Source organism: Anguilla anguilla, chromosome 6 (genome assembly GCF_013347855.1).
Source record: "Anguilla anguilla isolate fAngAng1 chromosome 6, fAngAng1.pri, whole genome shotgun sequence".
Taxonomy (NCBI): Eukaryota; Metazoa; Chordata; class Actinopteri; order Anguilliformes; family Anguillidae; genus Anguilla; species Anguilla anguilla.
Window position 1 is genome coordinate 31,567,800 of NC_049206.1, and position 23,767 is coordinate 31,591,566.

The 23,767-nt window shown below is 38.8% G+C and overlaps 1 protein-coding gene across 7 annotated transcripts in view; it reads right to left on the reverse strand.

Annotated features, from left to right (window-relative positions):
- Nucleotides 1–23,767, reverse strand: part of LOC118229832 (serine/threonine-protein kinase MRCK alpha-like) — a 375,259-nt gene that overhangs the window by 201,691 nt on the left and 149,801 nt on the right. For 6 of the 7 annotated variants that reach the window (XM_035422277.1, XM_035422272.1, XM_035422276.1 and 3 more), the window contains exons 7-9: nt 15,450–15,650; nt 14,466–14,714; nt 1,046–1,125 (exon numbers count right to left, since the gene is read on the reverse strand). In XM_035422277.1, coding sequence (XP_035278168.1) covers nt 1,046–1,125; nt 14,466–14,714; nt 15,450–15,650 — 530 coding nt within the window. Of the gene's footprint in view, nt 1–1,045; nt 1,126–1,783; nt 1,993–14,465; nt 14,715–15,449; nt 15,651–23,767 lie in introns of those variants that run through there. The other variant, XM_035422278.1, reaches the window with a different exon arrangement.

Sequence of the window (23,767 nt, forward strand, 5' to 3'; positions counted from 1 at the left end):
GCAGGCTGCTGTTGATGTCCAGCAGAAAAATACCTGATTCAGCAAATTAAGGATTAGTTAATTTATTGAATCAGATGTTTCAGTGCTGGGCTACAACAAAAGCCTACACCCAGCCCAGCCCTTATCAGATAGGGTTAGGTATCTTTGTAATACCGGCATGCCAAATGCAAATCCAAAGATGCAATTACATTAAATTTAAGAGTGCTTTACTGTGCTTTAGTCTTAGAAGTCACCCCGATGCCAGGAATGCTCAATTTTAAATTCCTTCCACTGTGACCACTTAGTGACCAAGAACAGAGGATTTTTGCAGTAAATTAAGTACAAACTACCGTAGATTTATTTGAATGAGAAAAACAGATGAGAGAACAAGAGGAAGTCCAATATATTTAAGGTTTGAAGAAGAATGGCTAATAAAAGACAAGAGCAGCCCTATTTCATTCGAATTTCAATAAACAATTGACTTACTACAAAATTAATTAAATCCTAATTTTCATTAATAAGACAAACGTGTGAGGAAGAGGCTAAAGCTTATTTATGCTTCTCACACCAGTGCTCCTGAGGTATTAAAGCTTGACCAAGCAGAAAGTCATTATATTAACATTATAACAAGAAAGAAATATGTTTTTGGGTGCATTTACAGGCATGGTTTCCAAAGAAGGCTCTTTGAAGTTTAATCTTTATGATTTTTATAATGATTGATGAGTACTGCCTTTATGTTTGATGAAAGACTAAGAGTGCAGTCTTGTTCAAGACTGATTTGCTTTTAAAACATAGCAACTTTCTGTTCCTTAATGTCACTTCACAGCAAAATCACAGGAAATCACTGATGTTGACAATGTCAGTAGTATGTCACTGTTCAGGATATGCAGCACTTTCTAACCTCCACAATAGCCGTGTGCTGGCAAACCATGAATAAAGTAGCTTGGGTCCCAAGACCCCAATTTGGAAACCTTGGTGTGAGGAACTCAAATAATGACACCCTTGCTGTGCACCAGTAGAAATATGAGACGTGATACAGATTCAGGGGGGTACAGTATAGACTCACCATTTGCTGGTGTAGGTGAAACCCACAAAGGGTAGGTGGTGTCCGGAGAAGGCCGTGTGAGAGGGAGGGGGCATTGTTTCCTGAAATATTTAAGGACACGAGATAGGAGTCAGTTATTCATGGCATTCTGCTCACCTACAATATGGGTACATATCATTTACACTATATACACACATACATATTAGTGCCTTTCCCACAGATTATGTCTGACAACAGGGTCTGCTGCTCAAAATTTAACTGATCAATTAAACCAGTTGATTGCATAGGTCTCACCCCACTGCGTACCTTACACATAAATTAGTTGCTAACAAAAACATGCAGGTTGACTGGAGGGGCCTATTCTTTGACATAAAGGCCTTTTACAGCATTTTCAGACTAATTTAACATGAGAAGACTTGAGTGCACAGCTGTATTCACTGAACATTCAATTCAATATTAAAACAGACTGTAATTGAGAAGAAGAGAAACTCTAATTTGCAGACATATTATCACAAGTACACTACATGGCCAAAAGTATGTGGACACCCAAACACCCACATGTTCCTGCTGAACATCTCATTCAAAAACCATAGGCATTAATATGAAGTTGGTCCCCCCTTTCCTGCTATAACAGCCTCCACTCTTCTGGAAAGGATTTCCACTATATATTGGAACACAGCTAAAGGGATTTGCATCCATTCAGTCACAAGAGCATGAGTGAGGTTGGGCACTGATTTTGGGTGATAAGGCCGGGCTTGCCTTAGTTGGCGAGTTGGCGTTCCAACTCATCCCAAAGGTGTTTAATGGGGTTGAGGCTTGGGCTCTGTGTGGGCCTGCTAAGTTTTTCTCGATCCAAACTTTTCCAAACTTCCAAAAATCTACACACATGACTCTGTAATAACATTTTATTTTAACAAATGAAAAGCAAACATTTAAAACTGTTATAGCAAACAAGCAATACAACAATGATTTACATTTAAAGGCTCCTAGTAATAACAGCAACAACACCGACAACAATAATATTATTATTTATTTATATATTATTTTTATTTATTTTTTTAATACATTTTTTTCTACCACCTCCACTGTGCGTGTCCGTGGCATATTTTAAAATGCAGGCCAGAATCTGTGTCACGTCAGACTAGGTGTACCTATGGCTCTTCTGGCTACTATCTGAAAGGCAAAAAGGACATACATTAATATTCATGCCAGTCACTCAACTCCTAACATATAGTCACACTTAAAAATGGTGAATTAAATGCCCAGTGTTACATCAATTGTAGGCACATGTGCATATGTGTTAAGTCATTCAATTTTTTTGTGTTCAACTTGAAGCTGGTCAGAAGTGAACTAATTGGCTGCTTTCTCTTTATACTTTGGTTTATATCTATTACACATTTTAAAGCAGAAGTTGTTGATAGTGATCAGTATTAAAACCAAATAATGAATATGGTATTTCTTGATCATGCAGGTTGGTCCGTAAGAAATGTCCACGATGATACACACACACGAGGAGCCGCACATTCTAAAGAAATTATTATATTATATATGTTGTGTTTCATAAAAAAATTATCAGGTTTTTCCCTGCTAGCATTAAACATTTCATGGTATAAATAATATATGGAATTGTTCATTTTAGGCAAAATGTATAAAATGATCGGTGCAATTACACTAAACAGTGATTCACAAAGTGTAAATTTAAAAAAGAAATAAGTACCGATCATCAGTGATGTTCATTTAAACGTGGGTGTTCAGCCTGAAAATGTATATTTGCATACATAATATAGTTGCAGTATGTACGTATGCACATACAGTATGTGGGTTCACAGATTAAATGCTAAGTGAAAAACTGAATGGTTAATTTTAGGATTGCACTGGAAATGTGTGGTTGTACATCTGTGAAGATGTTCAACTCTTATTGGTGTAAAAATACGAAATAATGTATAGAGTGGTCATTTACGGCATAAACATTACAAGTACAACAAAGACTCTTAAGGTGTCAATCAAAGACCGATAATACAGTATGTTACTACTCATGGCAAACAATCAGCAAAATTCCAATCCATTTCTCATCTCCCACTTTTCCTGTTCCATGAATATTCCATTTCCGATTTGAACCTTTAATAAATTTGAATGTAATTAGTTTCCCGACCTTCCCTAGAGAAGCATTAACATTTACTCAAATCCAGATTTACAAATAAATTAATGAGTCGGTATAAAGATAGCTGGATAGCTGAAGTGATTTAAGGGAAATTTTCTTGAAGACAAAGGTTGTATTTGTAATTAGTCTTCCCAAACATCGGCAAAATAACTTTTTCATAACCATGGCTTTAGACATTTTTTGGTGGTTTAGACTAATATTTAATGTATTGTCTTGTGTAAGGGGTATCAGCACAAAAACAGCTGCATATGAAACAAAACATATATATATATATAGATATATATAGTATAATAAATATATTGTATTGCAACATTGTCATTTCATTGCTCATCTTTATAACTTTGTTCAAATGGTTAACAAGCTGGTAACATTACACATCTGCATATTTAACTCTGCACATTACTGTAAATATTTCTTAATGCATGGCACAGATGCTAACAACAGAACAACAGTCACACATAATTCTCCAAAACAGAAGAATCTAGCTTAATTCACAATTACGACAATAATTGTTTATAAAAATAAAAAGTCAGCCATCTGCTTAAGTACTGGATGTTGCTGCTCTTGAAGGCAGATGTTTAGTTGCCATAATTCTGCAAGTTGTCTCCATTTCCATTGTATTTTCATTTAATTTCCTAATAGTTACATTTTTTCTTCAATAAATATCTACATCACCCCGATTTGCTTTTTCAGTTCTATGTATTTCTCCTGAACCTTTCTGATAAGTTTTAGAGGAACTACAGCCACATCCATCTTTTTTGGTTTGTTATCAATAGCGTTTATCTTTCATAATTAACATAATGCTCTGTGCCATATCTTTCTTCTTTTTCTTCACTCCCTGTTACAAGGAAAGCAAAACTGCGATTGTGAGCGGGCAGGGTTTGGGCTTCACTTTCATGCCTGTGCAGACCTCTAGCATATAACAATGTATTTATTATGAAACTGCTTTTTAGGGTAAAGATTGTAACTCATTTGTCTACAGTCTCGTGTAACTTTGTAACTTTGTGTTTTATGTCAGGTCCCTCTTGCAAAAGAGATTTCACTCTTAATGGAGTTTTGTCTGGTTAAATAAAACAAAATTACTATGTGCAGTTTTCAAAGCAGCTAAAAATTCAACAAGGCAGATTTTAAGCATCAACTGCAAATATTTTCAGCATGAGATACATGCGTGTATTGTATTTATTACAGAAATCATCCACCGTAATAACCTGAGGTTGACATGACAATAGCAGGACAAGTATACTGTACCATTTATTTTGCCCTCTGATCAAGAATGTAATCTCTTTCAGGCTCTCCGTCATCCTCACTTTTCATCATTCAGATATTCTGGAGGTTTCTAGTTCCTCTCTTGAATCTTTCAGGTGAAATAAAATCAAGTTATATTTTTATGGAAATTATGAGACAATTTACAGTAAAAATATTAAAGACCCTGTGCAGTCAAAATCATGATTTTAAAATGTTTATATTATGACCAAAGACTATAAAGTTACTTACACATTGATTTTAAAAGTATTTCATACATGTATGTAATGAATTAGGTTTTTTTCCCCTAAAAACTATACAATGCTCAACATTGCCACCTGGTGGAGCATTTAGTATTGGTGGTTTTGAGACCAAGATCGTGACGTAACAAATGTTTCTAATTTGCATTGACCAATGTGCGGCGGCCAAAACACTCACCCAGTATGAATATTTATGTAGTGTGCACTCCCAAGTTCAAAGCCATGACCAAATTCTCAAATACATATTGCACGGGTCTGCTGCTAACATTAGCTAACTATCCAGTTCAACAATGCCTTACTGTGTGATTAAAGATTGCAGAGATAGGAATGCATCTTTTCATGTCTTGCTCTAGGTGTTTTACGCATGCTACCTAGCTCAATGTGCATGAAACACAACATAGCTAACTAACCCAACCAGGGAATCCAAGATAGCTTTGATGCTATTGATAATCTAATTAAGCATTTACTTAATACGATCAGTTAACGTTAAAGTTACTTAACGTTGATGCAGATTATATTACAAATCATAAGGTTAGCCATCCTAACCTCACTTTACTTCGCTGTCGATGATGTTTAGCCTGAACGGACGCTTACCAGTTAATGAACCGGTTCCGGTAAGCATCCGTTCGGGCTAGACGACGTTCTGCTAAGTATTAAGCGAATCAAGCCTACAAACTATAACGTTACTGTTAACCTTATCTCCCCAATTTACTTTCTGTCTGGCTATCGATAATTTTGCTAATGTAGCAATGAGCTGTACTTATCTTGTGTAAATATAGCTAACGTTAGCTGGCGAGTGTAACGTTACTTTATTCTCCAGACTGTTATAACGTTACTGCCGCAAAAAAACCAATCGATAATGTTATGTGCTAACGTAGTTTATTCTATAATGTTAGGCTCCTATATTGTACGCTGTAAGCAATGGGCTCATACATATACAGCTCAATATTTCTAATGCTGTTATTGCTGCACTTGTTATCCATTACGGTCGTATGATAACTAGCTAACGTTAGCTAACAACTGACGTTACGTGGAGTGAGCGCTGATCCAGGTCAGTGGGAGTGAGCGGCCGAGGCTGTCAATCAAAAGTGAATGCATAAATAATTAGGACAGAACTGACACGCCCAGCCAGTCTTGAGTCCGCTATATTAAGAAATTCAGGTTTTACATCAAAGCAGGTTTTTTATCTTTTCAAAGTCTAATAAGTACAAAAAATACATATATATTGCAATTTAGTAACTACAGGATCAATTTAAATGTAAGAAAAGGGAGGCTGCACAGAGTCTTTAAGGAAATGAGGTTTAGAAATCACCCACCCAAAACAGCATACCATACAAAAAAAGAGTAATAAAACTGCTATTTGATGAAAATTTTATCTAAATGTTTAACATCCCGTTAAAAATGTTTTAAACACTTGAGGCCAAAAGTTTACATACACCTATACTAAAGATATTCAAACTCAGTTTTTCATAACTCTGCACATTTCATGTTACCGTACATTTCTTTTGGCAAGTCAATTAGTGCATCTACTTTGTTCACATCAGAGGTAATTTTAAAACAATTGATTAGAGACAGATTTATTTCAGCTTTAATTCACTATATCAGAACTCCAGTGGGTCAAAAGTTTACATACACCAAATTGACTGTCTTTTTAAACAGCCTGGAAGATTCCAGAAATTGATGTAATGACCTTTTATAAGCTTCTGATTGGCTAATAGTCATCATTTCGAGTTAATTGGCACCTGTGGCTGTATTTAAAGGCCTACCTTTAGAGTCACTGCCTTTTTGCCCTTGATACCACGGGAAAATCCAAGCAACTCAGCCAAGACCTCAGGAAAAAAATTGTGGACCCCCACAAGTCTGGTTCCTCCTTGGGAGCAATTTCCAAACAACAGAAGGTTCTGTACAAACAATTATATGCAAATATAAAAATCTTGGGACCACACAGACACTGCATCGTTCAGGAAGGAGGCACAAATTAACTCCCAGGGCTGAATGAACTTTTGGCCGAAAGGTTCAACTGAACCTCAAGACAACAACAAACAAATTGGTAAAGGAGTTGGAGGCATTAGGTACCAAAGTATCTACATCCACCATTAAGAGAATCCTACATTGCCATGCCTTGAAAGGCTGTCACGCAAGGAAGAAGCCCCTACTCCAAGATTGGCATAAAAAAGCCATATTGAAGGTGATCACCAGGGCAAACACCTAGCCTTTTGGAGGAGTCTTCTCTGGTCAGATTAAACAAAAAGTGAACTGTTCGGCCACAATGATCAGCATTGTGGATGGAGGAAAAAGGGTGAGACTTTTAATCTGAAGAACACCATCCCAACTGTGAAGCATGGGGGTGGCAGCATCATGTTGTGGGGGTGTTTTGCTGGAAAAGGGACTGGTGCACTTCAGAAAATAGATGGCATCAGGAGGAAGGAGGATTACCTAGAAATACTAAAGCAACACCTCAAGACATCACCTAGAAAGTTACAACTTGATTGCAACTGGGTCTTCCAAAACAATGGCTTAAAGAGAACAAAGTGAAAGTATTTGAGAGGCCATCACAAAGCCCTGACCTGAATCCCATAGAAAATTTGTGGACTGAACTGAAAAAGCGTGTCCGAGCAAGGAGTCCCACAAACCTGATTGAGTTACACCAGTTCTGTCAGGAGCAAAGGGCAAAAATTCCAGCATAGTATTGTGAGAAGCTTGTGGAAGGCTACCCCAAGCGATTGATTCAAGTTAAGCAATTAAAAACAATGTCACCAAATACTGACAAAGTGTATGTAAAGTTTTGACCCACTGAAAATCTGATATAGTACATAAAAGCTGAAATATATCTGCTCTTAGCTACTAATTTGAAGTTACCTCTTATGGACATAAAGTAGATACCCTAACTGACTTGACACAGGAAATGTATGGTAACATAAAATGTGTGGAGTTGTGAAAAATTCAGTTTGAATGTCTTTAGCCTAGATGTATGTAAACTTTTGGCCTCAGCTGTAAGCCATAATACATGGTTATCGAAAAAAATACATTAAGTGATCGCTACATCTTACCTGCAAACTTTAAAATGGGTCCTTTGTAGTAAAGCCTTGTGCCTTGGGGGATTTTTTGAGATGTAGAGGAGTATGAGATGTTTCTTCTTTCTGTCAGTCTTTTCCTTCAGATTTAAAATTCCTAATGTACGCTATGCAGACAATTTGTCTGACATTGACATCCACAAATAAAACAAATGCATAAGCCTAGCCTACATTTGGTGGAAAATGCAGATAGCTACAGTAACCAAAGTTAGCTAATGTTAGCACACAGCCACCGATAATGTTAGCAAACTACAGCCAAATGAAAAAACCTTGTTAGCAAGCTAGAATGTTTATAAATATTGATACTGAAGTTTGCTGGTTAATAACGTTAGCTTGGGTTTTTATAAAACTGTTTTCCAAAACTTTTATTTTGGCGGCTGGGCCAGTGAAAATGTAGGCTAAGAACTTCTTAGATTGCATGGAACAAAAAATAACATCATCATCAGTTACCTAAATTTTCACTTAACATTTTTGCTAAGGAACAGTAATGCTTATTTATTTTCGTTTTTTTGTTCCTGAAAAGATGCCTTTCGTTTCTGGTTTTCTTTTTTGTTTTCAACAAAGCCCTGGTGCTTTGTATGTGTGAGAAACTTGTCATTTTTGTATGTTGAAAACGTGTTTTTGATCAGGTTATATACTGTTGGCTGAGGATTGTATAGTAGCAGGATGGAGCGTCTATTTAAAAGTGTTTAACCAAGGTTTTTGGCCCAAACTACACTCTGTGTGTAGATAATCTTTATTGACTAGCCTGTTCTCGGTGTCTTCTTCCCTGGAGCTCCTGCCCCTCCCTAGCCCTAGAGTTTAGGGACTGCTCCAGCCTTGTTCATCGCCCTGCGTTCTGTATATTAGTGACTTTACGAGTGCTTGGCCCCCTTAATTGCTGCTTGCACCTATATTTGAAATTTTGTTTTTCTCTGAAAGAATGTTATCCAATGAACGTGCAACTTATCACAAAACGCTGCCACCATTTTCAATTACCTGCCATTCTTTTTTTTCCAAAAATGACAAATATTTCTTCAAAACCTCTTCACATATCTCATCAGAATTTTGTAGGCCGTATTTCAAAATGCATGGGATTTATCAGTTTCACCCTTCTACCCTCCATTGGAAATATATGGTGCTGCATGTGGTGAAAATGATGTAGGAATATACCCCATGCATTTTGAAATACGGCAGGTGGTACTTTTTTTTAAATATGAATAATTCTACAGGTCCTGGAGCACCTGTTAAGATAGATGTGATCATGAACACCAATATGTAAGATATTTAAAAAACAAAACAACGCACCCCCCCCCCCTCCCAATGAGCTTACAAGATTTCCATTTTCATTCATTTAAAAATCAAACTTTTAAATCCATCCACTTAGGATTATCTGCTTATATAAGTACATATATCATATAATTAAAAATTAAGTGTTTATAGACAAGTTTATACAGTTTAAAGCATTTTTAATCATGAAAAAACTGGTTTAAGCAGGTGTGTCCAAAATTTTTACTGGTACTAGTTCAGTATGGCTGCCAATTTATTATGAACGACAAGCATGCAAACTGACACTCTAGGTGGTGACTTTTTCTAGAACATTTCTCGATTCCCAATTCTCACATCTACAGAATGTCCCTGTGTTAAATTGTGAAGGAAATCTTTTATATCTCAAAAATGGCCACAGGACTGTAATTTCAATTTAGACAAAAATGGCTGACCATGCCGAAAATGTGTATGGCCACAAATTTATGCAGATACTTCAGGGGATGATGGACAGCCCTGTTGTGAACAAGCATGCAGAGGTTCCCTATATTATACTGCAATATGTGCATGTCTTGCAAAGTACTAAGTTGCATAAGCCCCATAAGGCCAAATTGTACATTTCACAGGAATCCTCAGAAACAGAAGTCAACAAACAACTTCCCTCCAACATTCCTGAGAAGTACATCCCACTCAAATATATAGTATATTCATAATCAAATATGAATATACAAAAACTCTGGAAAACACCACTTCAAAATCGCAATATTCAAATCTTATTGCACGTGTCCATGCATCAGTACCAAACACCAAATTTGGTACGGATGATACCTGGATAAGGTTAGCAGTAGCTTGACATAGCTTGAGTTGCTCTGATAAGTTTCGCCTGAACAACAATGATTCTCAGACAGAACTTAGTTGAAATACACAGACTGCATTCCTTCTCTGGTGTGGCACCTTAATAAATATGGAAAAATACTATTTGTCCCTGTAGATCCTTAGTAAACATGGCCCTTACAGTATTGTGTGCAGTTCTGAGGACAGTACTACAAGAAAGATATAGAGGCTCTGGAAAAAGTTCAAAGAAGGGTGTGGCAGGGCTCGATTAGCAGGAGTAATTCAGGGCAATTAGAGGACCACGCCTACTGGTTAAGTAGGCACACACCGGGATTACGTTACAAATCAGTCCAGGATTTAAAAGTGTGCAGCTTTCCACAGTAGGCGTCTGAGACCGGGGAACCCCCACGGTCCAGGCAGAGAAAGGCTAAAAAGCAACAATGTACAATTTAATTTATTTTGTCTTTGTTATTTTAGTTTATTGCTTTAGCCCAGATCCCGTGAGGGTGACAGGCAAAGATTTTTTTGTTTGCTTGTGCTTGTGGTTGATTATGCCCTTTCTCACTATTAAAAATAAAATGCCAGAGTTATCTGGAATTCCCGCATTTCCTTGTATCCAGCTCTTATGTCCCTACCAGGGTGGTCACGGCGTGTGGCATTTGTTTGTTTTGTTTATTTATTTAGATCCCCATTAGCTACTGTATTGTAACAGTAGCTACTCTTCCTGGGGTAGCTATAAATCTTTTACAATACTTCAATACAGAAAAATACATCAATACACATCCGTAACATTCATACTCACAATACATAACAATACATAACAATACACTACATAACAATACACAATGCATAACAACACACAATACATAACACAACCACTAAGACACACAACAACCAACAACAACTCAAAGCCTGTCAATACGTGATAGCTCTATATAATAATTTCATCTCTTAAATAATTGAGAAAAGAAATCATTTAGCAACTCATCCTTTAAATCACAATCACGTATTTGGTGATGAAACCCGGTAGAGTGCGGTCTCGGCATAAGCCAAATTTGCCTTTGGCTGCATTCTGGGGATGGAGGTGTGTGGCATTCGGTCCGTGGGAGAAGTAGATTGGTCTCGGCTGCATCGGCTGGTGGAGAGAGCACACGCACCTGGGTTGCGTTAGCTAATCAGCAAGGTATGCTGCTCTCCACAGTTCTGGAGACCGGGAGCTCACATTGGTGGTTATGATTTTTGTTTCTTTATTTTGTGTTGGTCAACAAAGTGTTTAAGAGGGTTTAACAGAACACAAAAAGAAAGTATTCCGCCACTGGGAAGTCAGAGGAGCTGGCTACAGCTGGAAAGCGGGCCACCTACGGGTGGTGCACAGGAAAGTGGTGGCACCTTTTTACTTTCTTTTGTCTTTGTTATCTTAGCTTGTTGTTTTAGTTTATTGTTTTTGCCTGGAACCTGTGGGGGAAGGGTGAAGATGGGCATTTATTTAATTTTGTGTTAGTTAGTTACTCTCTGAGAGCTCAAATGCTTTATTTCTGCCTAAGTTCCCAAATGAGCCTGTGTCTGTTACTTTCAACATTCCAACACTATCTTCCACTTCCCTTCAGGATCGCCAGACCCCTCATGCCAGATACTCATAACTCCAAGATCAAAGCTATAGATGACGGGGGGGATTAACAACCTCCCTGCACGTAGAGGAGGCATAGTAACAAATGTTAATTCGCTGTTAACCACGCTCACGGTGTGAACCACCCACGGTGCGATATTTCTGGACTGCGCCAACTCGGCGCCTAGATCACCGCTGCGTATCCCTATAGAGCACCACCGGCAACTAGCGGGCACCGTCAGTATTTCAAGGCCGCACCATTCACACCGGCAAATGGAGGAAAGTCTAATTTAATAATTAGCAAATACAATTACAATATCCAACAGGTCTAAAAAACTCAAAGTGAGTGCAGGCTATTAGAATATTACAGTATCACATTTCTGAGTTCCCTAGCCTGCACGACTTAGAAATAATTCTTCATCGTCTCAAAACCTGAACCTAAAGTAATCATGTTTGGTATGGGTATATTTTAATACTCACAACGAAGGTCGGGGTACAAAGTATATCCACCTTTCTTGCATTGCTAAATAATTATGCAACTAGATCAAAATTGAATAAATATTTACCAACGTTATTGAAACCCACCCCACAATGGTAAAGGCAGACGTGATATGAAGGTGTGCCCTCCAAACAGCCAATGACAGCTTAGACCGCACTCTCCCGGTTCGGTTTTTAAGTCAATGACCACCGAGGCCAGCTCTCTTCTTTTTTCTTTTTTTAATTTTTACTTTGTCCACCATACGCGAGCCATGGCTCACGTTGATTTTTAGGAAGCTACCATATAGCCTCGGTGTCTCGGTAACCCTGGATCGCTGTACCGTTGGACTTAAGAGTGTTCGCACCACTTCGGAACCGTGTGTTTACGCCTTGAAGTACTGTCGCCGATCAAGCTGGCCTGTCTCAAGCGGCATCTTCCGGCTTTGAACTTAGCGCGTGCTGCTTCAGCTGGGTCTCGGGGATCACTTTCTCCTCCCTCTTTCCTCTCTTCCACTCCTCTACACACTCCGACTCATAAGTAATGCCATAATTCGAGGTTTAACCTACCGTTAGCTATTTATGTGTACATCCATACAGAGCCAGCAGTAGCAAGACAGCGGCTAGACCATAAACTTAATTGTATGGTTAAAGAACTTTGTGCTATAAGTCGAGTGTAACTGATTGTTGTCTGTCTCGTACTAATCATAGGCTACGTGCATAAAATGGTATTAGTTCATTCATAGTGAGTTTCTGTGTAGCGATACCCAGCAACCTTTGTGAGAGAGTGTTTCACTTATGAACCCTAATACTAATACTACGTCTGACTAGTCACTGCATTCTACGTACTGAATTGTATTGTGCTATACTGTGCCAGTATCCTATCCCATATTACAACCAAACTGCTTAACTTATAATAACAATTATTGGTCATTAAAGCATATATTTTTTTATATGTGTGTTTGTGTTTCCTCTCTCTCTCTGCTGATGGAATGATGCACCAACAAAGTCAAATAGAAACATTTGAATTAATAAGTGCCGAGGGTCAATTCCCTCTAAATAATTTTAAGTGTTGAGATTGATAAAGGGTGATCTCCAGTTATTAAGGGTTCAGTATTCAGAGTGCTGTGCCATTAACAGGGTAGCTGAGGGTGACCCCCTAATTAAATTTGAAATAATAAAATAATATACATTAATTTAAATTTAATAACTCAACTAAGTTCTATCAACCTAATGACATATCGTATAACCCTACAAAACATAACTACAATAATGTACATTTTTCGCTGAATTTATTTGTGGATAAGCTGCATTAGGGGCAGCACGATTGTGCAGTGGGTAGCACTGTCACCTCACAGCAAGAAGGTTGTGGGTTCAAATCTCAGCTTGGGGCCTTTCTGTGTGGAGTTTGCATGTTCTCCCAGTGTCCGTGTGTGTTTCCTCCGGGTACTCCGTTTCCTCCCACAGACCAAAGACATGCAGGTAGGCCAATTGGAGACACCAAATTTCCCATAGGTATGAGTGTGTGAGTGAATGGTGTGTGTGCCCAGTGATAGATTGGCGGCCTGTCCAGGGTGTATTCCTGCCACTCGTCCAATGCATGCTGGGATAGGCTCCAGCACCCCCCGCAACCCTGCTCAGGATAAGTGGGTATCATAATGGATGGCTGGACGGATGCAGAAGTTGCATTAATTTGTGCACCAGCTACATTTATTTGGGGATCAGCTGCATTTATTTGTGCATCAGCTACATTTACTTGTGAATCAATTGCATTTATTTGTGGATCCACTGCATTTAATTGTGGATTAGCAACACTTATTTGGGGATCAGTTACAATACATGTATTTCTTTATTTTTGAGACAATAATACCCCCATACTGGAAGGCACCCTCTAACACAGTGTTTCTCAACCCTGGTCCTGGGGACCCACTGCCCTGCATGTTTTAGATGTCTCCCTGCTCCAACACACCTGATTCAAATGAATGGGTCGTTATCAGGCTTCTGCAGAGCTTGATGATGGCCCAGTCACCAGGGTTGAGAAACATTGCTCTAACAATATGAATAAGTTTCATAAGAATCAACAAAAACAATTTTCAGTTGTGGTGGCCTCAGGCAAACCAGAATGTCTTCACTGACTTGTCAGTAATAACTTCCAAGATCTTTTTATAGTTTACTGTAATTTACTGAGCAGTCTGTAAGTATTTAGATAGTGACACAATTTTTGTACTCACACACTAGATTTGAAATGAAACAATTATTATCTGGTTAAAGTGCAGACTGTCATCTTTAATCTGAGGGCATTTACATCCATATCACACTGTAAGAATTAAAATGTCAAAGAATTAAAAATTAAAAGGTCAGCTCAAATAAATGATTTGGCTAACTGAAGCGATAAGACCAGAAGCTGGCATTAAATGTTAAAACAGATTAGCCCGTGTTAAACATCTCTGAACTATAATATTGGAAAATCAACTGACAACAGCAGATTTTTAATTTTTAATTAATTTTTTGTAAATTAATTGATATCGAACATGGAGCAACTTACAGAATTCTTCAGGCAATCATCATCCACGTCAAAGTTGGAGGTGTCGGTGGGGCTACTGACTTCGGGGATGTAGGGGGCCTCGCAGGTGCGAATGTTATCCCAGTCAATGCCAGAGAAAAAGGGGTGCTGCTTGAAGTCCTCAATTCCACTCTGGCCCAGCCGGTGTTCTCGACTGCAGATCAGCCGGCGGATCAGGTCCTTGGCATTCTCTGACACATCTGTCATATGCGAAGGGAACTGGAAGCGCTCCTACAGGGTGATCCCAAAAATGAGGCATAGGGGGTTTATGGTTAGGGGTCTGTCACAGGCAGGGATGGGCAAAAATACACTAAAAGATACAAACGTTATTTACAAAGCTCCTATTTATATATAAACGAAAATCAAAATGGTGGATGTATATATTGCTTTGTCCCGCCCTTAAACTGTATATAAAATACATACATGAAAATACACATGCCAAATACATGTATATGAATTCCTGCTCATCCTTGGTTATGGGAAAGGAATTAGGGATCAGCAAATGCCCTTTTCCAGGGGGATGATATGCTGCTAACAATAAAGCAAAGCCCAAAATATTAAACCAAATATTTAAGGCAGCTCAGGTACAAGTACTCAGAATGCCTACTGAAACCACAACATCAAAATACTTGATTTCATTAGGTAAAATAACATTCTGAAAACTTCAATAACATGTATCCTCCACAATCTTTTTTTAATCACGTCCAGTTAAATGATAATCAGGAGACGTTACCAATGAAAGTGTATGAAAATGCATTAAAACATTTTGTGACCTTATTTTTGAACAATAATTAAGTTCAATAGTCAAGACACTGGGAAAATGGTCACTTGTCATAATGTCATCTTACTAAAAAATGTTTTTCCCCCATGGTTGAACTGTTCCTTATTAGCTGGGTTGGTACTCCAGATGTGCCTCTTCCCTATTTGATTTTAAGTAGCCTGCTGTTTTGGCTTAGCTTTCCTCACCTTGTGGTTCATGATTTTGCCATAGGTCTCCACCAGGGATTCTGCATAAAAAGGAGTTTCCCCAAAGAGCATTTCATACATGCAGACGCCCAAAGACCACCAGTCACACTCTGGCCCGTATTTCCCTTTCCCGTCCTCCATTGCCTGTAAGATCTCAGGGGAGATGTAGTCAGGTGTGCCCACAGCCACAGATGACTGGACCTGTGAAAAAGAATGGAGGAACAGGTGTAGCTTGCTTTCAACTGACAACAACAACAAGAAGAATTATATGCACAATGCAATGCACAGTTTCATTTGCCAGTCAATTTCATTCTGTTGTTCTGCGCTTTTATATCACAAAGGACATTTATTTATGACTGAAGATAAAATTCTGCCATAAACACAAGGGGGCAATAATGACATTGTATGAAGATTCCCTTCTGTCCAGACATCCTTGGATGTCCAAAAATGTATGGGAACGTTTGTTTTGCATCAAATAAACATGAGTTGTTCATCTGAAACTTCTTTCTGAAATTTCTGAGGATGCCTTCATTCTGATTCCCAAATTGATAGGCAGTGAAGAGTGGGCTGGTGCAGTCAAGGCCTTAGAAAAGCTAATATGTGAAAGAAAGGGTTGAGTGAATAATTGAATATTTTTAGAATTTACAAAACTGTTAAAGATGTTCAGAGTCTGGAGTTAACATGCAGAGTGGGCACCGTGCTTCAGAATTCAGAAATTTCAGGACTGAAACAATTTTAACCCCTTAAACCCCACTTAACCTCTTGACGCAAAGCCCCTAGTGGTTGGCACACCGGCGTGCCGAGATTACTGAACTCAGACTTTCAGTGCTACCGCAACCAAAGTATAAGTTAAAAACAAAAACGTGTTGTTTTAGTTTCATTAGTAGACGATACATGACAACTATGCCGAATACGGAGTTTCGCAGCGCCACCATTGTCGCTCTGGTCATTCATTTAACACGCACCCCCTCCCTGCAGTCTCATCTACAACTACACCCCCCACCCATGACATAATGGACAATATTGTCTATCTTGGCATTCATAAAAATATTCTTTCACCACTCAAAAATCGTATTCCGTCATAGCAACAAGATAAACCCGACAGTAGCCCTAAGATATGCCAATACAGCAGTGAAAACGCTGCTCACTGAATAACGAAATAAACGAGAAAAGGTTTTTTTAAATGATACCATGTCATTTTGCAGTCAATATCTGGGACTAACTATTGAATAAATATACAACCTTACCATTGGCTTTGTGCGTAGAGATGTCCCTTTTGTGACTGAATGGTCATATATTGTCTTGGACTATCCGTTTGTGAAATATACGCGCATTTGTGATGCCTGGGTACCTTCCAAAATAGCTGTGCGTAATACCACACGTGTTGTTTACGGCGTTGTCACCCTTTTTAGTACAGTCTGGCTTGATTGACAATTCATTTATTCAGTAGGTGAGAGTATAAGCTTTCTAACGATCTATAACAATTTTGCTTTTGGAATAGCGTTTTTTAGGTCAGCGTAACCGAAATTCTTCTTATCATCGCATTCACTTACGCATTCACTCTGTGGTAGCAGTAAAAGACGCTGCACCTAACGAAACGTGGTCAATCATTTTTCGTAATTTCTTGGAAAATACCATTATTATTGAGGACTTCTGGGCATAGCTAAGCCATACGTTTGCTGATAGACCTAGCTGACATCGTTTTCTGGAGCAAAACAGAAGCAAATAGAACTGTCATTGATTTACTGTCTCTGTCTCCCTCTACTGAATATAGATAAAATGTCATCATTGCTATGTAAGTATTACTGCTCAAATATTTCGGTTATATATGTTATTTTTTAAACTGAGTGTCTTTAAATAGGTTAGTGGTATTATATAATGTGGATATTTCACACTGTAATGTTAGCGTTAGTTAGTAGTGTAATAGCAGCCATACCACCACGCACTCTGCGCCTGCCGACTGGCTGAAGCTAAGCAAGTGTGGGCCTGGTTAGTACTTGGATGGGAGACCACCAGGGAATACTGAGTTGCTGCTGGAAGTGGTGTTGGTGGGCCAGCAGGGGGCAATCTTCCCTCTGGTCAAATAAACCCCAATGCCCCAGTGCAGTGATGGGGACATTGTACTGTAGGAGATGCCATCTTTCGGGTGAGATGTTAAACCGAGGTCCTGACTCACTGTGGTCATTAAAGATCCCAAGACACTTATCGCAAAGAGTAGCGGGTTCCCCGGTGTCCTGGCTAAAAACCCAGATCTGGCTATCACAAAAACTTGCCACCTAATCATCCCCTGATTTAATTGGCTAAAAAAATGTCCTCTCCCTCCAGTGTAGCTGCTCACTGGCCAATAATAGAGGATTGTGGTGGTACTGGGCAGCTCCCAGGTGTGAATGTGTATGAGCGTGAAGCAGGGCGTACCTGCAAATGAGCATCCGTGCTCAGCGAACCTACCCTGGGTAAATAAAAGTTAAATAAAAAAATAAATAAAAATAATTTTTGTGATGCATGCAACAGTGATGACAAACGAGAGTGTTGGAACATTTCCAAAACATGGTGGGTGGTAAAAATTGTTTTCATGTCGTCCCATCCCCTTACAAGAAAATATACGAGAGTACAGGGTATAGAAATACATATAAGAGTTAATTATTACACATTTAGGACACATTACTCCGCTTTACTACTCCCATGACTCCTCCTACCTTCACGGGTCTGTTGTGTAATGGAGAAGCACAACAGGCAACACGGCATGGGTAGGATACGAATGCTTGCCGTCCTGTACCGTGCTGTCCCGGTCAATGGAGAAGCGCCATTAGTGTAAGCAGGGATACTCAAATCTGGCCCTTGAATCTAAATTGGGTCTGGTTTTCTTTTATCTACGTTATTAACTGAACAATTCATGCTACTGATTGGCCAGGCAGTCTTCACACCTGACTCCCAGGTAAAGGGAGGGTGGAAAACCTTGGCCCTTGACCAGAAGTTCTTGGCCCTCAAGTACCATGATTTGAGAAGCAGGAGTCTGAAGTGTAAAGTGCAAGTGCATTTAGGAAATGACCAAATGCGCTGTTGCTAGTTTAAGGGCAGATGGTTTGAGAGCAAAGGACGATGCAAGGTTCTGTCGGACATCTAATTTACTATTTTTTCACAATTTTGTTCTCAGCCCTTGGAAACTGCAAAGAGACCCGCCAGCATAAGACATGTTGAGGTAAGATACTGAAAGCAGGAACTGGGGGGAGTGGGGGGCGCCATTTGAGGTGTGAATGTGTGTTTATGTGTGTGAGTAGGGGTCACTTTGTGAGTGTATGTGTGTCCATAGGGGGGCCTGGGAAACTATGTTGGCAGTCCACATAATCATACAATTATGTGCATTTAGTTGGACATTCTGATCAGGACATACCAGAATAAAAGCGGAAGTCAGGGCGTCACTGTTGACATCGTAACTTGGTTTAATTATTACCTGACCTCATTACATTGTAGCTCACCCACATAACACGCAAAGCTGATTCTCCCAAAAAGATCTGAAAACGTTAAATATTTAATGTCACCACAACGCTCACTAGGAGACAGGGGTAATTAACCTATAACCTTAAAAATATGTTATGTATTGTAGATTGACCTGAACCAATAATTATATATGGAAAGAAATTAGTATTCCGTGGACCATGCCTAATGATTAAGTATTCACAGGTCATGAGAAGTATCCATCCCATTCCCGCTTCCTCTCTTTCAGTAGATAAAATGTGTGCCTTTCTTTTAGCTTGCAGTCAGTTTTTAACTGAAGGTGGGCATCTGAGTCCTGAAACTAGGTCAGGCATTCTACATTTCACCTCTGGTCTTTTGGAACATCCTGCTGTCTTTTGGTTTTTCCTGCAGTTGTCTTGGCACATTCTTGTTACCAAACAAATGTTACTTGAAACAATGTAGGAAACATTGGGTAGCATTGCTTTGGAATAAAGCTTGTTCAATTTGTGTGAGCTAAGAAAGGCAATATTGCATCATGTAACTTGGCACAATTTTGATATCTACACTGTTAATGGAAGGCCAAGATTTGAAGTAATGACTTATAGACAGCGCCTTGCATATATGAGTAACCTGACATTTTTGTAAATTTTTTTGTTTTTCATCAAATATAATTTCTTTTTGTGTTTGTCATGAATTAGTGAAAATAGGAATTCATATAAATGTAGGCTATGAGAGAAATGCATACACAATCCATGCATTCTAACACACATTCTAGCTGAAAGAAATAAGCATGGATTCAATCATTTTTCCTTTACCATGAATGAAAAATGAACGTGTATGTCATATTTTTAAATGGAAGCATTTTTAATGGGCTACTGTACACGACAGATTTAGCAATTGTCTGTATGTTGGTAGAGGATATATAGGGCTAGCTAACATTAATTTAGAAATGTGGCTTTGCAGGGTAGCGACATTAGTCTAATAAAAAAATGAATCAAACAGTAGAAACGGAAGGGCGGTCCATCTGAGATCACTTTTTAAGAAAATCAAAATATCTGCCATGAAGACGTCATTAGCTTGCACCAGTTTCTATACGACCGGTAATGTTACCTACGGACGGAAATGCAATGTAAGGTCAAATTTTGACTGTCAGATGGGAACCTGGTTGACCATTACCACATATATGGACTGTTGAAAGCATTACATGTATTTTCATGTAAATTACTGGGAATGATATGAAAAATGTGTGCAAATGATAAATTGCCTACATAAGTATTTGTATTATAGAAAGACCACCACGTTCGGCCTCCATAGAAAAGTATCTAAGAGACAGATAAAAGCATCTGGTCACATTCCATCGTACAAAGTATCTTGTAATTTTCATTAGATTTTTAATGGTTCCCCTGTGTCTACAGGGGAAGGGGAGTATGCTCCCTGGAGGAGAGTGGGGGGTGGGGGGGTGTCTCTTGGTGGTGGGGAGGGTGTTCCTGTACAGACCTTATTTGGGCATGCACAGGAGAGTGTGTAAAGTGGAAGGCTTGCTCAGGATTGCATTTAAGGGAAGTCCAAAGAAACATTCAAGGAGAATCTGCTTAACAGTTCTCGAGGTACCATCATCAAAGAGAATCTGCTTAACAGTTCTCCTAGTACCATCATCGGAGGAAAATCTGTTTGACAGTTCTCCTGGTACCACAGTCTTCTTGTATGAGTATTTTGTAATTTGGGCATGCATCATTCATCTCTTTGTGTTCCTTTTCTTTGTCTTTGTAAGTCTTTTCTCATAGAATAGCAGTCTTTATTTGTCTTGCTTTGCAAAATATCATGTTTACCTTTAACTGCCTATCCCTGGATATTGTCAATGGTCATATTCATTATAAGCTGTTTTCCCTTTTCAGTGCATCTAACGTACGTGGTTTGCATATACACTGACCCGGGTGTGCATCTCTGTGAGGATCAGTCAATGTATTAAATAGCCATACAGTAGGGGACTTAGGGGTAACACCGTAATATGGGTTACTCACCGGACATAGTGATAGTTTCACTGACCGGAAGTGCACTTGCTCTGGGACAGATGTTAGTTTCAGCGTCCAGACGGATAGTTATTGGGTCATAGTCCAGGATATTTAGATAGTTTCACTAACCAGATGGAGTAACCTTAGTTAGGGCTTCCTGAGATAGATGTTAGTTTTGGAACCCAGAAAATAATTTTCCAGGTTAAAGTTGGTTATTCATGGCATGAAAACATTGCTTGCAAGATTCCCGGATGAGTAGCCACTTTACCTGCCAGGATAGAAGGTCTTAGTGTCAGAAAACAATTAGATGAATGCCTGGCATCAGTAGACAGTCTTGCTCTCCAGGGTACAAGTCTTGCCACCCACAATTTCAGCACACCCCAGTCAATACACGTATACGCAAACCAGTATTCGCATCCACATTATATATTTTGGAGTCCGATAAACTTGGTTTCCTTCTTGCGAACAAATCTAAATAAACTTGTCTTCCTCTCTGTGACCATGGTTAAATCCTTACAGTTTGGTGACCCCGACTTGATCGGCAGGATGCATATTTAAAGTGTGGGTATATTTTAGTTGTATTTCAGAAATATAAATGAGTTTCCCGCAAAGATTATACAGATGCAAAAGCAATAGTTAAAATTTTTCATTTTTAGCTACTCAGCAAGGCAGTGAGTAAGAAGTTTTCATGAGTCCGAGGGGAGATTCGAACCTAGCCTGTCACTCATCCAATTGTGTAGACACGCTACCCGGTGAGCTACTAGTGAAGGATACATAAGAACAGCAAAGTTCTTCTCTTTTAAACAAGTGCACTTCTATATGTCATTTTGTGTGTGCTTCCAATGTTTTTATTGGCTGATGTACCTAAATGTCTAATGGGAGACATATTATTTGTGGGCCTGGAGCATTTGTGATGATGTAATCAGGCAGGAAAATTAAGAAGGAAAAAACTCAAAATCCCCTAAGTTTGGGGCTTTATTGTGTGGACGTGTGAAGTTGTTCGTGAATTCTGTCTGTTGAAATGGGGTATATTCAGTTTTTTATTTTGAATAACTTTGCTAAAATTTCTAAAAACCTGTTTTCGCTTTGTCATTATGGGGTATTGGGTGTAGACTGGTGCGAATAAAAATGAATTTAATCCATTTTAGAATAAGGCTGTAACGTAACAAAATGTGGAAAAAGTGAAGGGGTCTGAATACTTCCCGAAGGCACTGTTTGCTTCTGCTTCTACAGAGTCGAAGCTTCCCAGTCCAGGGTGATGCTCACTTTCACTGTCACTACTATTAGCCAATTCCTTCAATACTTTCTTCAAAGTCCTTCTCTTATTTTTGCTTGCCATGATTTGGCTTTTGTAAGCATCTGCCAATGAACAAAGCCCTTATAAACAATAGATGGTGTGTGCGCAAAGCTGTACCTCGTGTTCTGCAAAACCGCCCTCCTGCAAGTTGCTGGTTATGCAACAGAATCTCTCAGCTAGGTAGAAGCCGAAAACTAATTTTGAAAGCTGTAGAAATGATCTTGAAGAATATGAGACTGTCAAGAAACTGCGACATATAACGTGGTTTCCAGCAAGGGCAAGAGTCATGATGTGTAGATTGTACAGAGGGTCGATTTTTCACTGGAAGTTGCTTATTGAGAAAAACAGCATTTGAGCAGTTTTCACATTTGAAGTTGCATACATATACAGAAATGCTTGTTTTCAGGTGCTCCTGAAAAGACATTCAGCTCAATCTATAATAATGCACTTGACTTTTCCTAGCTGATGTACAAACAGTGGATTCATTTGTTTTGGCTCAGGGAGTAATTTGTTTAGGTAAATCCTAGTAGAGGAGGAATAGCAGCCATTTGCCTTATTGCAGACATTTTTTGGATATTAAAATACTGTAATCAGCAACCTGGGGTGTCAATTTCAGCCCTCCTTGGGAGGGCAGACTGCCTTATTATTTATTTTGTTATCTCTAGTGGTTTTACTGAGTTTAAGTTTTTTTTTTGCATGTGCGAAGAGTCTATGCTTTACAATGGTATACGTGTTATAGCGCTGTACCTTGAATCAATGACTGATAAAAGCAATAATTTATTATTATAAAGACAATATTATTGTTAGAAGCCAGCATCTAATCGAATGATCATTGGGCTTTAAAGGGTTTAAAATAGCTTTCAGAAGCCAGCATAAAAATGGCAGTAGGACTTATTGCTAGGTGCTGTTCAAGCTTGCCCTGCAGTGCTGGCCTGGGTTTGGCAGCTCCTGGCACTGTGACCACTGTAGGAAAATGGCTGCCTTTCTGGGAGTTGCGAAACTTACTTTCACTGAGGTCTCTCCGTTCACCATGCTACAGCTTGTGGTTAGTCGAAAAAGCTGAAGACAGTCATAAGTTCATTTGGCACCATAAGTCTGTTTGAATTATGTTGACAACTTTACAAAGATACAAAGTATTAGGGCATCTGGAGGTTCCAAACTTTCAGGCTTATTTTAGGTCATTTATGCTTTGTCTACTTTCTGTTCTTTCTTTGTCCATGTTGTGTTCTTTTTTTTTCCAGCACAACTTGGTGTTCCATCAAAGAGAAGATGGAGTGTCCTTTGATATTGCAACATCTTATTAATTAAAATATTCAATTGAAAACTATAAAGGAGAATTTTGGGGTTATAATTCAAGACATACTTAATGCTTGGCTCTCAGTATGTATAGCCATCAAAACACATGAGTATTGGCATGATGACATTCCCATCTTTCATAATCATAACCTCATTATGGGCAATTACCTTATAGCTTTCCCAGAGTGAAGTAGTGGAGGGATACACATTTTTCAGCACAGAAAGGCCTCACTTTCCATTTGCCATGCTTTCTTCTT